General features: G+C 44.6%; 1 protein-coding gene across 4 annotated transcripts in view; it reads left to right on the forward strand.

Moving 5' to 3' along the window:
• dlg1 (MAGUK family member discs large 1) overlaps window positions 1–17048 on the forward strand; it is a 660262-nt gene that overhangs the window by 70533 nt on the left and 572681 nt on the right. Inside the window, exon 1 of one of the 4 annotated variants that reach the window (XM_076367773.1) lies at window positions 3741–3828. The exons of the other annotated variants lie outside the window; for them this stretch is intronic. Coding sequence (XP_076223888.1) covers window positions 3756–3828 — 73 coding nt within the window. The 5' untranslated portion in view covers window positions 3741–3755. Of the gene's footprint in view, window positions 1–3740; window positions 3829–17048 lie in introns of those variants that run through there. 4 annotated transcript variants of the gene reach the window in all.

Here is a 17048-nt window from a genome sequence, read left to right on the forward strand (position 1 = left end):
ACCGGATCTGTCAGACCACGTTCCCCGCGGACACGAGTGTTTGCGCGCCGCGACTGACAACTCGAGTCACCCGTTTCGAGCCGGTGTTAATATCCACGGCAAACAACGCTCCGTTCTAATCGGACCAGCCGCTGTGCCTCGATATCTTTTGGGATTTACCCAAAGTTGGCATGTTTTCAGTGTCAAGGTACACCTGTATCTAACCGACGATTCTAGTTCCCTGGAATAAATGAAACTTCGACGATTCGCCCGAGACTCTGATTAGACATTCGAATCTAAAGGGTAGCGAAGCGAGTGTCATATCCGTTCGAGGCTTCCCTCGTCGAATTCACGAGTCAAACATTCCCGTGGTACAGTTTATCCAACTGTGTGCAGTGGTTTCCGGAAATTCCCCAGCGTTCGTAGTAAAAGTCCAAAACAGTTGTCGAAATGATGCAGCTGGGAAACACTGTCAACGCGTCGCGCGTCGATAACACGGACGTGATCCCCGCGCGGCTCGGCTAATTTGCTTATCAGAGTTTCACTTACGGGCAGCCGTGTAAATAATTCACGCTCGCCGTTCGTGATATTCGCGGTCGAATTTATCGTTCCGAAAACGGGGAGGGCACGGCCGGGCGTACGCGTCTCGCCGGGAACAATGGACCGGCCGATCGATGACCGGCGTTTTCTATCGGCGCACACTTGATCCCCGTCGAATCGGATCCCTTTAAACAATTAAAAAATTAAACTGTCCCGCGCGAGAACGCTCTCCGAGCAACTCGCTCGTTCTCGTGCGCGCACGCTAGAGGATTCCGCGTTCGGTCATCCGTGATGATAACAATAGAGACTCCGTAAATTGATTTATGTGATAACGTTTCGACGGCGCTTTAAGCGATCGCGGGGCTGTGTGAATCAGGCGTTGGTGTGTGCGTGTGTGTATAGTGCTGCGAATTTCCTGGAATTGGTGCAGTGCGATCGGGAAATCCCGAGACGAGGCGAGAGAACGGACGAGAGGAAGGAGCTGAAAAAGGGATGGATATACAATAATCGAAGGGGAACAATTTTCGGGAAGGCGTCCGGGAAAAATTGCCCGATCCCGTGGAACGCGGGCTGGCTCTCGCGGGTGTCGGTCCTCGTGAATGATTAATGACGCCGGGCCGAGCTGTAATCGCTAATTGCGGATTTGTCGTTCCGCGCGTCGTGATTACCAATGTCGGTGCGCGCAATCTGCCCGTCGTCGCGTTAATGTTTACCAAGTAGGCTAGCCGCAAATTCGGCCGCGATCGGCCGGCAATTAAAATCAAGAACGCAATCAATACACACGGGGGCTTTGTGGACCGTGCTGCCCCACCGCTTTGTCGCGTCGGATACCTTTTCGTTGGCCAGTTTCTGCCGAATTTTTTTCGGTTCCCGGGACCGTTAATTAAACGTTCGATGTACGGTTAAATTCACTGGCTGGTAATTACTTCTCGTTTAGGCAGCCGCGGCATTAGCGTCGCCGGGGATCGATGAAAGGTCTCGGTTGTAATCATATTCCAGGACTGTCCTCGGTTACTCGGAGCTTCGACGAATGACGGATTAATAGAAATTTTCGCAAATTATCGAGGATCGATTGCGATTGACATTGGCGTGTAATTCGTGGATCGCGAGGGTCGGGGGAAAATAATTCGCCATCGGAACGGTACAGTTACCAGGCCGATGATAGATGTTCATCTTCGCGGATCAATCGTGCGTCCGTTCCAGGCGTGTCGGTCACGTGTGCGTGTCCGACATCGTCAATGCACTTGACTACGACCATTTTCCGTGGAGTTACGTAACCGACCTCTTGGCCGGATCGCGTTAACGCCAGCTGAAAATTACGACGCCGGCTGCTTTTCATCCGCGCGAATGAATTGTTGATCGCGCGGCCCGGGAATAAGAACCCTGCCGTGAAATATTTTCGCTGGGAGAGTTACTGTACTAAAGCCGACTGAATTATTCCCACGAGCCGCGTCGGGTCGTGTTTTTTTCACGCGGCCCCGTTGTCACTTTGGATCCTCTTATGGATTTTCATTAGAAACGAGACCTGTGTACAAACTTTGCGGCCCACCGCAGATTTTGATCGTTTATAAATCAATTAGAAATTCTTTTTTGAAGCAAATGAGAAAATTGATTGATCGATCTATTAATCTTCGAACAGTGTCGCGACATTTGAATAGAGATTGATTACCGTAAGAGTTAATCCAATAGGAATCGTTTTCGAAGTAATCCGATGTAGAGTTAATCACGTGAATGCTAATATTTCCGGTAGTAAACGGATGAACAAGTATATGTAACACGTAAACCCGTGAAGGTACAATATAGAGCTTACACCGTCATAAAACGAGTTGTGAGTGTAATGAGCACGATGTTTTAATACTCAAATTTATGCGATACGGGTTTGAAAATGAAAATATCTGACGACAACGTCCACTCAAGCGTTAAAGGGTCCGCGACGAAATTTATGTAATGCCTCTCGATCGAACACTATCACGGCCAATAATCCTTCTGGATTCGTTATTCAGTTTGTGCCGTGTATCAGATCGTTCATCATCTTTATCGCGTAATGATCTCGCACGCCGCGTAACGAAGCAGTCCTCTGTTTCACGGGTCAACACAATTAAAAATAGAATTTATCTGTATATTTAAACGCGTAGCCGCCCGGACTCGAATTGCCCTGTTTCGAAAACGAATAGCCGTCGCGGCTGGAAGAGTTTGTCGTTTCGGTAATAAAAATTAAACGCGGGATTGAAGCGGTATAAACGTGTTACCCGTCGTTTCTCTCTTAAACGTTGTCCGAGGAAAAACATAGCCCTATCACTTTTAAACTCGTGACTACTGTATTTATCCTGCGCATTTCAAACCTACCGAAACCTCTGAATATATCATTGGTCACATGTTCCTCGAAACAAAACGAAACGATCCCCTAATTCAAAATTCATACTTATTCGTTCCTAATCATTCATTCATATTCTTTCACTTAGTCCTCGATCCGACTCTCAAATTTTCAGTTCTCTCTCTCTAACTTCGATCATCAATCCCCAGTAATCGTTCCCATCGAACGCAGTTCCAAAGATCTTGCAAAAAACCGTCAACTCTCGTTCATCTTACGAACTGTCCAATCCGAACTTTCATCTCGAGGAGATCAATCTAACCTATTTCTCGGTCCCCGAAATCGATCTCCGACATCGTCCTTTGAAACCATCGGATGCTGCACACGTCGTGCGACGCAACGATCCTCAATTAAGTCCGACCCGCAATTAAAAACCGGTCGTCGAAAGTCTGACGGGCAGACTCGGGCGCGCGCACTTAACCGTGTTCCTCGGCCGTGACTGAAACCGGAAGGTATCGAAGGTTCACGGGCCGGCCGTTGGGATCGGGGGAAGGAGGCGTGGACGGTATTTTAACGAGCGGAGTCAGACATTGGCCGTCGATCGATCGGTGTTATTTGCGGCGCATAATAGCGACGCGAGCGGGTGTGCGGCCCGCCGTCAATTTGTTCCGTTCAGGCTGAAGAGACCGGTTGCCGAGGATCCATCGATCCGTTGATCCCGCATGTATCCGACGCGCGGATACATCGAGCGCCGAACGACTTCATCGAGGATGCGACCACGCTCGGCCGGATACGGCTGTTCCGGCACCGGCGAAGGATCGACGAGTGAATCGCCGAATTGACGGAGGGGAGAGACACCGTTGTCAGCCGGCGCGGCGCGCAGCCACGGCAACACTCTCTCGTGTTCGACTGTTAATTAGCAGACATGTATGCCCACGTGCACGGCGATAACGGCATGTGCTGTTACCTGCCCACCGTGCTCTACCTCGAGCGATACCGTAAGTTCTTTGTTGCGCGGAAGAAACCTCGAGCGTTTTTTCCCCTTGTTACCGGTACAGATTTTCCTTTTTCTCCCGTTTGCGTATAGTAGATACTGTTGAAAGATCGCTGGATGTCTAGGCTGCGGAATGCGGCTTTTATTGGTAAGATTTCAACTCGTTTGCGATGCTTCTTTGTTGTTCGCTGATGGAGTAACGCGTAACTAATTAATATTATAAACTGGACACAGAGAAGGAACTCTTTTATGCTGTTTTGTTAGACATCAAGGCATTGTTTAAGGGTACTTTTGAACTGTGGAGTGATTTAGAAGTGTAGGTTGAAGATGATTGATATATTATATTGGGAATAGTTGTTTTATCGAATAAGTTGAGCGTTTGGATGGTTATTCGTCCGTTGAACCTAGAAAGTGTAATATAAAACTGATTTTATATTCGTCCGATAACATGTATTCCTATATATTCTAGGTGTAAGGTTATTGTAATTTCTGTATGTTTTGTAATTCGTGATTCATTTAGCACGCGTTTATTCACTGTTATCTGTTTCATACACTGGCCGTTGGATTATCTTTCGACCCAGTCACTGAATCTTTCAGTGGCACGCTACGGGCCACGTATAAATCATTTTTTCGAGAGTAGTTCAGCTTTTGTGATTTTGTGCATGAGGTGCTTGACATTCAAGACCGTTATCTGATAGAAAATTCTAAACGATACGGTGACTTCGAAGCCATCCCCGATCGTCCTCGGGCATTTTCCGGTCATAAATCTTTGTCAGCTTCATTCGTGCGCCGAAGCATCATGCAGAAATATTCCAGCGCGTAAAATCTTGGTACTCGGTTAATAATTGCATTTAGCGTGATGGATGTGCGATATTCGCGGTACTTATTAAGACTTTAATAACAACGGCGACACGAATAAATTTTGAGTCGTATTATCTATAGTCTCATCCCTGTACGATCATCCATTCATATCTTGATTCCGTCAGGTAATTAAGCTTTGAATTTCATATACCGCGGGGTTTCAGAAATTGACGGAGCCTCCTATGCATGTCTTAGATTAAGATATAGTAATTTCATTCTTCAAACAATAATTGTATTCGCACGAATACTAGACCCGCGAAATTGGTTCAACTGCAGCTCGCGCTATCTACATTCCTCGAACCTGTTCAAGCCGCGTTAAGTGAAGTCGTGTATAAAAGGCAGGAGGAAGAAATGATTACCCGTAACAACCCGGATATAACAATATTCAGGCGCAACATTGCCGCGATATTTCACGCGGGGCGCATCCTGGAAATCCGTTTCGTAGGAATGTGTTTCGCAGTTGAACATAAACGATCGCGGCAAGTTTCCTTAAGCGCGAGTATATTTCTCGGCGTATTAGTTTCTGGAATGGGAAGATTAGCGTTATTTTAAGGCGGGTCCGCGCTAAACGACCGACGATCCCGACGGCGGGGAACCGACCCAACGCAGGCCGAAAACTTATTTAGGGAAAAGATAGCGAAAGGTTTTGCATAATGAAGCAGTTAAGCCCACGGTCTTCTTTAACCCGGAGACGTTAGCCACCGGGTAAACGTTGCGGCTCGGTAATCGAATAAAACTGCCTGGGAACCGTGCTTGTTTATCACTCCCGTAAATCTGCCGAAATTTATTTCGCGTTGCCTCGTGAAAGTAACGGAATTACTACCGGACACGCGTTATTTGTGCAATAATAACTGAAAGAATAATGAACTATGTTTCTCCGTGTTGCCACAGATCGCTGGCTAAAAAACGATGATCATAGAATAATGTTCTACATTTGTTCCCAGTGGAAGGCAAACAAAAGTTAGTCTCTGTAGGCTAATGAAGCATTCGAAGGTACAAAATAATTCGATGTTTATAACGAACAGAAGCAAATAAGCTAAGTTAATTCTGTTCAATTACGCGTACGTGTATTTTAGATTTGCTCAAGTATGTATTGTTCAGCGGAGGAGCGTTTTATTATTGTTTTTCCAGCGCATTATCGTATCCCGTACAGCCCCCAGCGTTTTTATTAATGAATTCCAGAGCAACGTGAATTATTTTTGAACGATAAAAGGCTTAACGCGAGTTCCACGGAACAAACGACGTTCCAAGTGGACAATGAAATCAACAGCTGCTGTACGATCGCTGTATATCGTTTTTTGGTTTATTGTCCAGCTGGTGGCACCGACATTTAATGAAAAAAAAGAGAGCTAAAGGGCGAAGGCACAAAAAGCGAAATGCACTGGATTTCGCTGAGCCCTGGCAATTCTCCCGCCGACGTTCGATGATTTATTCGAAGCCCGTGATCAGTGACATGTGCCAGAACAACGATTAAAATATCGAAATTTAATTTTTCCCGGACTGTCCGACACTGTAACGCGCGTCGCTCGAAAACAGGAAAAAAATGAAAATGAAAATACCGTAGGAATCGAGTTCCAGCAGCTGCGAGCTGATCCCGATAGACTCGAAACGTTCATACGTCGAAGGAGCGGAACGGGTATTCTCTCAGGTAATAAAACAGAATGAAACTCGTCTGTAGTCACGACGGCCGAATGCCAAGACTTTGAACTTGCAAAGGTGTCGTGTGAACTCATTCGAAGCCGAAAATTGTAGTGGGAACCCTAACAATCCAGAAAAATATGGGAAATACTCTCTCCGATTGAAGAAATCGAAGGGGAACTGCCTTTGATCATAGAAATAGCACCGGAAGCTTGCTATCTTCGTAGGACATAGGGAAATTAGGTATCGGTCAAGCATACTTCCAATTTTGAATTTTAAGTTATACATTTCAGTGCCTCGTGCTTTCGAATTTCTTTGAACATGGTGAAAATGATGTTCGGTATAATGAACACTGGGTCCGAAGGGGTTAGTAAAGGGAGTGTTCTAGCTAAGACAAGTAGTAGAGGGGCAGTCTCGGTCCAAGCAGGCAATATGGTGGTCTTCCGTGGTCAGCAAAGTGGTTTCGAATCTATTCTCTTCGCAGGCAAGTAGTATAGGGGCCGTTCATGGTTAGACAAGTAGTAAGTAGTGGTTTCGATGATTCCGAGCAAGTAGAATAAGGTACATTCCTGGTCTGACGGATAAATCGTTAATTGTGGAAACTACGGTGGTAGTTTTTGATAAATAACTAAGTACTGGAATTAAGAAATCTTTTCTCGCAAACCTAATAATTTAGCTTCTACATTTGCCGTCAAAGTTTACGTTACTTCTTATATTTATTATATGCATAAATACAGATGTTACAAGCGAACGATACCGGTAAAAGCTAAGAAGAGTATAATTAGCGAATCACGTAATAAATATTTCAAACGTAGCGCACGCAGTCCTTGAAGTAAGCAATTCGAAACGGGGACCTTTTGAATCTTGGAAATGGAATGATTCATGTCTTGAATACCGAAAGAATGCCCGGAACAGAAATGTGCTTGCTAATCAAGAAAAGATGGAGGAAGAAGATGAAGAGGGTTGAGCACTAATTACTTTTCACTCTGCGTTTTGCTTCGCCCGTTCAAATTGGATCTTGAATTCCGCTGAAACGAGTTTAGTTGGGTCGGCGCGGTCCCGCTCGGCGAATCGCCCGGAAATTGAGAAATAATGCGGGCGAATTTTCAATTCGAAATATTTAGAAAATAGCCAGGTGCGCGTGGCCCTCGTTTTTACGGCATTTCCCAACGGCCGACAATGGGGTCGGGGCAAATGGACATTGAGATTATCGCGGTTTCACGCTATGGTTGCTCCAGACCTGCCGCACGGTGGGCGGGAGGATCGTTACAGCTGTCGTGTCCAGAATAGAGATTAAATTGGCACTGTTTGTACGATCGCCTCCGGGGTCCACTCGTGACTATTCTTTATGATCATTCTGCATCGGTTCGGCCAACCGTGTGACGGAATGTGACCTTGCGATTATTGGGGGATCATGTATTATCCAAATAGCATCTAATTCGCCGGAAACAATGCCGGCGTGCTTATCGGTAATTATGGCATTGAAACGATCAAATGCAAATATTCCACGTGTGCATGGCGTTTCTGAACTCACGGTGCGAAAGGACATAACGTGAATCTACGTAGAAAAATAATGCACTGGCATACCTTTTCATAGAACAATATTTTCCTCGAACATCCAGAAAAATGTAGGAAAGATAAATCATATATATTATTTGGTTCCTATTGTTCCGCATGCTGGATAAATTTTGAATCGCAACTTTCTCAAAAAAAAATAACTGTTCCATTGAAACGATGTATTATATGCTTCCCTTGTTTCTTTTTTCTTCAAATCAATATCTCGGTGATATAACGAAATAACAGCAGTCCCGCACCAAGTCTATGCAGTGGAAATCAATCTGCCCCTCTTCGACTCGTTCGCGAATTCAAATCTATCCGTTAACGATCCCCTGGATCCAATATTTCTCTTCATATTTGTCGATCCGGCGTCGCACAAAACGTCAGACTTCTATCGAGACGATAGAACTTACCGGATTCTACTTTTTCATCGTGTTATCCATTGTCGAAGGAAGAATCGATTCGCGGGAACGTTCCGGCATTGCAGCGATCCCGGTACGTTACCTCGCAGACATTCCCGATCGGCCGGCGAAGGGGCAGGGACCGCTTGACTACGGATATTCGCTGGTACAGCGGTATTACGCAAGAACCCCGGGTATATTGATTTGATTCCAGTGAATCGTTCAATTTGTCGCACCTTAATGGCACCGCGAATGATTTGTCAGACGCTGAAGACGGGGAACACGACCTGCAATAAGAAGAACGAACGAAATGTCGCGAGTATCGTTGATCCCCGCGTTCCCGAACGATTTTGTATTTCCTCCCAGTTACGCGTCGCTTCCGTAACAAGCGAACTGCATGCGCCGGGAACCGCAGGATGATTTGTAGACGCTACTGGATTCGGATCGGTCCAAAAGCTCCTCCGCTTGTACGCTCGCCACAATAAGCAATTTACGATTCCGGGTACTTTATCGGCGGCATTCTCCGGCGCGGATGCTGCGCGACTTTCTTCCGTTCTACTTAAAGACGGCAATAAAATCAAGGAAATAGCTGGAGCTTCTTCCACTAAACCGTTGCGCGGCTTGACGATTTCAACTTTCAAATGGTTGCGGTAATTCCGCCCGTTGCGCAACGAAGACGCAACCGCCGAGCCCTCGTGATGCGGCGAAGGTACTATTTAATTGATATTCATGCGGTGTCGTTGAAAATGGAAGGGAATTGAATCAAATTGCTCTATTTCACTGTAAGGGCGAGCCTGGTACTTCCAATTAGCGGGAAAAACGGCCTTAACTAGAATCGAATGGGACACTTTTCTTAGTAGACGCCTATTAATGGACTTCTCGGTGTCCGTCCTATATAAAGATGCGGGTTAAAAATGATCCGTTGACTTCCCTTTATGCCTCGAAGGTATTTCTAGAAGAATTGTACGCGTTAAAATGCAATTCTCGCTTCTGTATCTCTGGAACACTGGTTTTAGCTCTTTAATGTGAACCACGCTCGATAAAAGAGTATTTCTGTAACCACTTTCTGGAGAATGTTCTCTGTCCCTCCATACAAAACAGGTTCAACAGTTGCACATGAACGCGCAAGTTTCTCTAATTAAGCTATCGCAACGTATCACAGTTAAAATTTGAAACATGCTTCCTTTCACGGGTAAAACTCCGCGTGTTTCTTATTTATCTCGACCGGTGTTCTCTTCTAGAACCCTCGGGTAATTTAAAGGAATCTCTCCCCGCGTTTGTTCATTTGAATTTTACAAAAGGTCCGATCTTGCTGCCGGATCAGAGCCGGCCGACGTTTACCGAGATACATTCGTTCACTGCGGCCGATGGATAATTCACGCTTGAATAATGATAAACTGCTCGTATGAAATTACACGTGGACGGTGTCTTACGGATGCAAATGCACTCCGCGAAAGAAAGAAATAAGTTGGTCAACGATGGGGGGAAAACTGGGTAAGGGACGTCTGGCGAAAGAAGAGGGAAGGAAGAAAGCAGGTGAAAGGGCTGGTCGGACGTCACGAATCCGTTTTCATTTCCCGCCGGCAGTAATAGACGGAACTTTACAGTCAGAAACGTAAAATTCTTCGTAAGGGAATCCGTAACCCACTTTCCTCCCTTCCAAGTTCATTCCCATCCCGTCGCCGTCTTCTTGCATCGATTTCTTACCTTTCGCAGCGGAAGTTGCGCTGAATCGATTACCTCGTTACGTCATGTAACCCTCATTTCTTCGCAGAGTCGCATCGATTCTTCTCGGAAGATGCTACTCGTAAACATTATCACAGGGAAAATTCAATGATCTTATTGAAGGCTACCCTTTGCAAATTATCATTCCCAAATGATAATTGAATTAGTGAATAATTGAATTAACAATTTGAATCGATTACCTCGTTACGTCATGTAACCCTCATTTCTACGCAGAGTCGCATCGATTTTTCTCGAAAGACGGCACTCGTAAACGTTATTACAGGGGAAATTGAATGACTTCATGGCTACCGTTTGTTCCCTTTTCCCCCTTTTGAATGAGATTCGGTTTTTCCTTCGACGTAAGTCAGGACGTTATTCTTCTTTACACGAGCACGATTGCCGCGGTAAGTTTCACGGGTCTTACACTCTCCTCCGCGGGTTTGGTTTTTAAGTATTCGAAAGCTTTTGTCGCCGCTCACCGGCGAGAAATATACGGGGCAACGCGCTGTGGAATATTAAGAAGCCTGGAATTACTTTTTTATCTCGACTTAACGTGGGCCCATCGACCCGGCGGCAAATTTATTACCCTTAATTTTTTTCTCGTTTTCCGGGGCGGCGGTAGTCGACGAACAGCTCGATGTTTTCTTGCGAGTCCCGTCCCGCTCGTCGACAAAGAATTACTTTCCACTCGATAAAGGGGCAGACCTACCGTGCGATCCCCTTTGCATGCAAAGGAGAAGGTAGTCTGTAAAGTTTGAGCGTTCCTTTAAAAATCTCACTTACAGTTTAAATAACGCTAATTTCTTGACACCGACTGCGTCGCCGTTCGTACGGAATTAACGGTTCTAAATGAAAAAGTAAAAAATGTGCAATGCAATTTGTTCTGCACCTCGTTTCCGAGGTATTCGCACTTGAAAATTTATCCAGTTCGCGGTCTGTTCGGAATTAGCTGTGATGTCTGATCATCGCTCGTTGTTTCCACTTGCAGTCTAACGCAAGTGACCTATGAACAAATTTGATTCTCTACTTTCTCATTTGCTCTCGCAGGATTAGAAAATTATATGAATGGTACGATCTTGCTTTCAGTCTTCAGAATTCATTTTTACGTACCGAGGGAATAGAATTCTATTATGATCGATAAAACGCAAAAAAAGCCGGAAGAGTAATCAGTGTGATGAGTCTCGGTATTTCAGTTCCTCTTTCATTAAACAAATTGCTTCGATTTCGCGGGGTTCGGTGGTAAAATTGTCTCCGGGCTTTTATGAAGAATTGTAAGCGCCGGCAATGTAGTTCTTATATTTCAGTTCGAATATAGTCCGTTTTATAGTTTACAGCGAGCACTTTCCTTCCTTCCTGGAATATTGGTATTTTATATTGACCTTTTCTCTTTCCTTCAGGAGGAAATTGTGTTCTTGTACAGTTCGCAGGGAAGCCGGGCAAAGAAGTAATTTCCCTTTAACGAGAAACTGCGCGAGGAATATTGCGATCAACGAATTCCTCAGATATACATTACCAACAACATTCTCAACATTTATGTCGGTATGCCAATCTTAAAGGAATAAATCTCGAACGTGTGCTTTCCCTTTAACATTGTACAACTTTCCTCGAAACATTTTTCTCTAGAACGACAAACAGTTTACAGTATATTACGTCGGTCAAATTAGTTCATTGAATACTTCAGTTAAAATATTTAACAGTCCAATCAATTAAATCGTCACAGACGTCCATAAATATCCATAAATTCATCGATAATGGAACGGTTGATACATAATCTGTTGCGATTCGTCGGTAGTTCGTTATCGTATTCTATCCCGGAGGCTAGACCCGCCGTCGTTATTATTTCATAATTTCCAGATTAACCGAAAAACCGTGTTTCCCTGATTTCGATGAGCGGCCGAGTCGCAGCTGCGCCCGTCCCACAGCCCCGGTTGTTTTCGCAGCGCGGGAAGGAGCCCGGGGATCCAATTATTCTGAATTTCCATAATTCTGACGGTACAGGCCCGATAGTCCCTGTACCCAGTAAATTCGGAAAATCTGTATGCCGTTGTTCCCTTGTTTATCTTGCGCGCCAGACGCTAGCAACGGGCCGAGCAATATGATGTCGTGGATTAAACGTGGCAACGCGTTGTCCCGTAGCATTCCCACAACTTCGAATTGATTCGCGTGTAACTTAGTTTCATCCACCTGCATACAACGCGTCCTCCCTCCACTTCGCAGTTTCTCCACTCCCTAATCAAACCACTCGATCATACTTCGCGATTGCCTTTGGGTGTTGTTAACCCCTTAACACATTGCTAAACCAACGGCGAGATCTCCCATATCTCTTGACAACGCGTTGCTTTTTGACTTCCGCGCATTCGTCTTTTTCTCTCGTTACAGTCTCTTTTCTCATTACAATCAAGCTACAGAAGATTATCGTCGTACAGCGCGGCGCTTAACGTAGCTCACAAGAACACAGAGAAAGTTTCTGTTCACTGCGACTGTATTACTTCAAAAAGGGAATATTAAGATTGACAAAATACTAGTGTGGTGTTAATGGAATTTAAATATGTTTTATTTAAAAGAAACGTAGGAATAGATAATTGAATAAAATACAAATAAATAGAAACGATATAGCTCGCAGTGTACAGGTCTTTTCTCTTCCCAGGTCAACGCAACTCACTGCAAAATCTCTCGCCATCCGCACTTAAAAACCATTCTCTCCCCACAAGCATTCTTCTTACTCACACTTCCAACAAATTCTCAAACACACCCTACCACCACCACGCACTCATCCTGGCTTACGCATCCCTCGGGAAAACCCACCAATCCTTGGGCCTGGTCTCTATGAGTCCCTTTCTCTTTCATGGCCCTCAGAACACTCGCTGTCCCACTGTCTTAAAACTACACTAGTTTGTTTCGACTTACGTGTAATTAATAACAGTGATCTATATTAAATTGAATTAATAATCTCCGCGACGAGCCTCTGTCGTACCGCATGATTCCGGACAGTAAACGGTTCATAGGGTTGCTTTTTTATGGTAACTCGTCCTTACCCTTACGAATTGCTTTCTCTCCCGCGTAACCGAACCAAGGTCGGATTTATGGGAGTACTAAGGTCCGGCGGAAGTTTCTGTCGTGCGTGCCGCGCGTACGCGTCTTCGGTACGCAACGTTACACGTCCGACAGGGATGTTACGGATCATCGGTCCGGGGGATGTTTCGCCCACTATTTTTCATGGGCCTCGGGAATGACAAGCACCGTTCCATTTACCTTTTATGCCGCGGTTTCATAAAGCATGATAAATGTTCGCGTTCGTGCGGCTCCGGCTCCCCCCTATTTGCATAAACTTAACCCCGAAGAATATTTCTTGCCGGTTTACCCCGGTGTACGGGAAGGGAATTCATATAATTTCCGTTTACGAGCGGTCCCTCCCTCCGCCTGAAACGGTGCAGCGTTCTTGATGAATGGAAACGCGATGTTGCGTGGAAAAATCGTTCGAACGTCTCCTTCGTTATTCATCGTCGAACTTATTGCCGCTCCGCGTGAGAACCGTCGATGGTTCTGATCCTTCTGGAATGAGTTGTTGGGGTTTACGCAAGCCATTACCTTCGGTTGATGAGCACCACCGCTTGGAAGCTTTGAAATTGAAATTGCTGAATTTTACGTTATTATTAGACCGGAGATTTTGATGCATTTATGCTAGACGTAATGCATTTCGTGACTAAGCTCGGTGACAGTGTATTTCTCGTCAGAAGAATTACATAGCGACGTAGTAAACTTACATATAATTTCCTTCGTTACCAATTAGTATGTAAACATTTGGATCTGCATGAACATCCACGGTCCAGTTGTTGCAGCTGATTGATGGGCGGGTTGTTCATTACTGTTTCAAATAATAGATACATTGGTTTCAATCATGCATGTTTCGCATCTGTTACACCACAGATGACCGTAGATGCAATTTATTTTTGCTTAAATATACACTGAGCTATAGGGAAGTGAAATAAATTACATCGACATCGATATAAGAATTCCTACGTTATTATCAAGTACATTGCAACAGATTCATTAACGGAGCCACAAATTTCCAATAAAATACCAGCGTAAGCCCAATATTCAAATCGAACATCAATTACCGAAACATCTCGAAGATTCTCGAATCCACTGCAGACCTTTCACCACGGCGAGCCGGCCATCGTCTATCAATTATCCCGAGAAACACGACTCCGCCGTAATTCGAAGTGGCGCTGCGTAATCGAATAGCTGATACTAATTGTCACAATAACGTTCCGCGACATTAACCCTGGAGATCGCGGTGAACGCCGCGTGCTCGTCGGTTTTTCCAGCCGAGCGCGAAGTGCGATTCGGATGACGGCGGCGGTGTTTTAAACGTTCCATCGTTAGGGCCCTGTGCGGGGGAAAACGTCGTCGGGACACGAGTGCCGTAATTCACTTCGATAATTAGCGTGCTTTAATTAGACGTGCGCGTGAGGGCAGCTGGGGGGAGGCGGAAGGGGTGGCGGCGTCCTTTAATTATTGCGTGCGAACTGTGTCAGCGGCGCACGTGGTAATGAACGACGAAAATAATGGTGCCGGCGGCTGTCTTCGTTCATCCGTTTCCTCCGACGTCGCGTCACCGTAAACCAGGCTCGAATTAACGTCTCGAACACGGACGAAATTAATTTCCGCATTCCAACGGCCCGATCGGTCCCTACCTCCCGTACTTTTTGCATTCTTGCACGGCCACCGTCGCACGGAAACTTTAGGGGCCCGTTGCCGTCGGGTTACCGCATTTCTGCAACGGCGATTCAGGCTAATTAGTAATAAATTCATTTCGGCATTCGGAGAGCGTGCACCTTATAAATTTTGCATTACTAAGTAGTAAAAAGAAATTCTTCGATGTTAATATCGAGAATATTTTCTGTATGTTTAAGTAAATTGAATATTTACGTTTCTATGTTTGAGCTCGTTTCCTATTAACTCGTACTATAGACCAAATATAAATCTAAATATTATTTTGCTCTCAGGAATTCGGATTATTTTCGACTGCAATTTCAACTGGAAATCACGCGTCACGTTTTCAAAGCGAAAATTTGAATCATACCCAAGGCGAACGCAGCAGTTTTAATTCAAAGGTATAATAAACGAGGCGAATATTCGTTTCCGTAGTTTAATCTTCTTCCAGTGTAACCTTTATTCGGCCATGGAGATTCTTATCGTAGCAGTTTCGATCGAAACTCCGTTTTTCGAATTTATCCGTTGAATGTACGCCGCGGATGAAATTTTGATGGTTGCCGAAGACCCGGAGACGGCACGCGGCGGGTACGATGTTATAATTCAAAAGGCTGGATGCGTGTTCGTTTGAATCATAAAGCGAAGATAAATGGCCATACTCGGCGTAGCTTCGTTCCTGTTTGAGAAGGCAGACGACTCGCTCATTCGCTTCTTATTATGCCTGAAAAATTTTCTTATTCCGCTGCTCGGGGCGTTCTGGTTCCATCCCTCTATGCATAAACATACAACCGGCGCAGAATTTTCGTTTCTGCAGCGAGGGCACTCCGTGGCATTCTTTTATTAACGTTGCTCTAAACTCTGATTTTTTATGTCACGGGGAATTCCTCGCGAGCTTATCTTCTCGATACGAGGAAAACATTATTGAAGTTCTAACAGATTCGTTTCTCGGGAATCTCGGAACTAAAAATCATCCTGAAGAGCAACTTAAATCGATAATTTAGTTTTCGAGATAATTAAAATGCAAGTTGTTCGACGAGTTAATTATGTTCGTTTGCATGCATTTTCTGCACCATCTGACGGTGAATGTTACTTCGTAAGAGACTCGCGAGTTCGTTGCAACAAATGTTTAATATTTAATGACTCAAACTGTATGAATTATACAGTGTTTTAGCATATAGTCGGCAGTGTGCTAACGCGAGCTAAGTTTACATTCGCCGTGTACTTACAATGTATCACTTGTAGTCGGAAGCACACACGCGTACCACCTCGTAAACTGTATCCAGGCGAGTAGAACGGTTCTCTTGTTTTACAATATATCCCGGACAACGCGAAAATGGAACGCATTGCGACAAAATGCCCGTTACGTTGCCAGTTTTTTGAAGATCAAGTTGTCTCGCGGGGATACGTTTCTTTGGTTTCCTCTTCCGGTTGCGATAACACCGATATCCTTTTCTCACGTTCAATCACGCAATGGTAATGCCACTGGTGTTAATGTAATAGGTATATATTGACTAATCAAAATGTTAACAGTTATATTCACTCATCACCATTTTTCGAAATAATTATACTAACCAGTTCGATGAAATTCTTTAGAAAGAATGATTAATTTTCTTGCATGAATAGCTAAACACAGTTTACTAAAAAAGGTACTTTCTATTTCTTTCATTTAGATGTTAATTTCTCTTTGTCATTAAAGTATTTTCAAACTGCTTATCTAGGTGTCGAAGGTAGTTAATTTTCGAAGAAACAAGTAACACAATATTTTCACTCGACATCTACTGTTTAGAAGCAGTTTTATCCATTCGTACCGATTACACGGTGCCGTTGAGAGTCCTGTTCAATGTGTTCGGCCGTAAACGTGGCTTTTCCCGACTCGCTTGCTAATTTCAAGTATTTTCTATAAAAGAACGTCTGCAGTTGTTCCCGTAAAGGCTACCGGTTGCTTTCGGAATAGAGCATTTGCTGGTAATTGGCCTCTTAGCGTGCTCGTTTAACCGAACGGTTAATGCTAATTATCTCAGTTCCTCGCGGGCATCTTCTGATTATCTGGAAAATGATTTTTAGATGGTAGTCGTGTTTCCTCTGCCTTTTTTCCCAGCGACAGAGTTTTCCACAGTTCGTATCGCAGTTGCGAATTCCTCGATTTTCGTTGAAATTGCTTAAGTTAAATATCTGATGTAATCTGATTTTCAAACTCGCATTATCCCAGACTTTTTAATACATGTTTGTTGTATCATGTACCAAGTAAAATGCATGGAATGAAACCGTCGAACAATAATTATAAATAGAATTACCCTCTCGACTCTGTAGGCTCCAATATTGCACC

The sequence above is a fragment of the Nomia melanderi genome, chromosome 5, assembly GCF_051020985.1.
Source record: "Nomia melanderi isolate GNS246 chromosome 5, iyNomMela1, whole genome shotgun sequence".
Lineage (NCBI taxonomy): Eukaryota > Metazoa > Arthropoda > Insecta > Hymenoptera > Halictidae > Nomia > Nomia melanderi.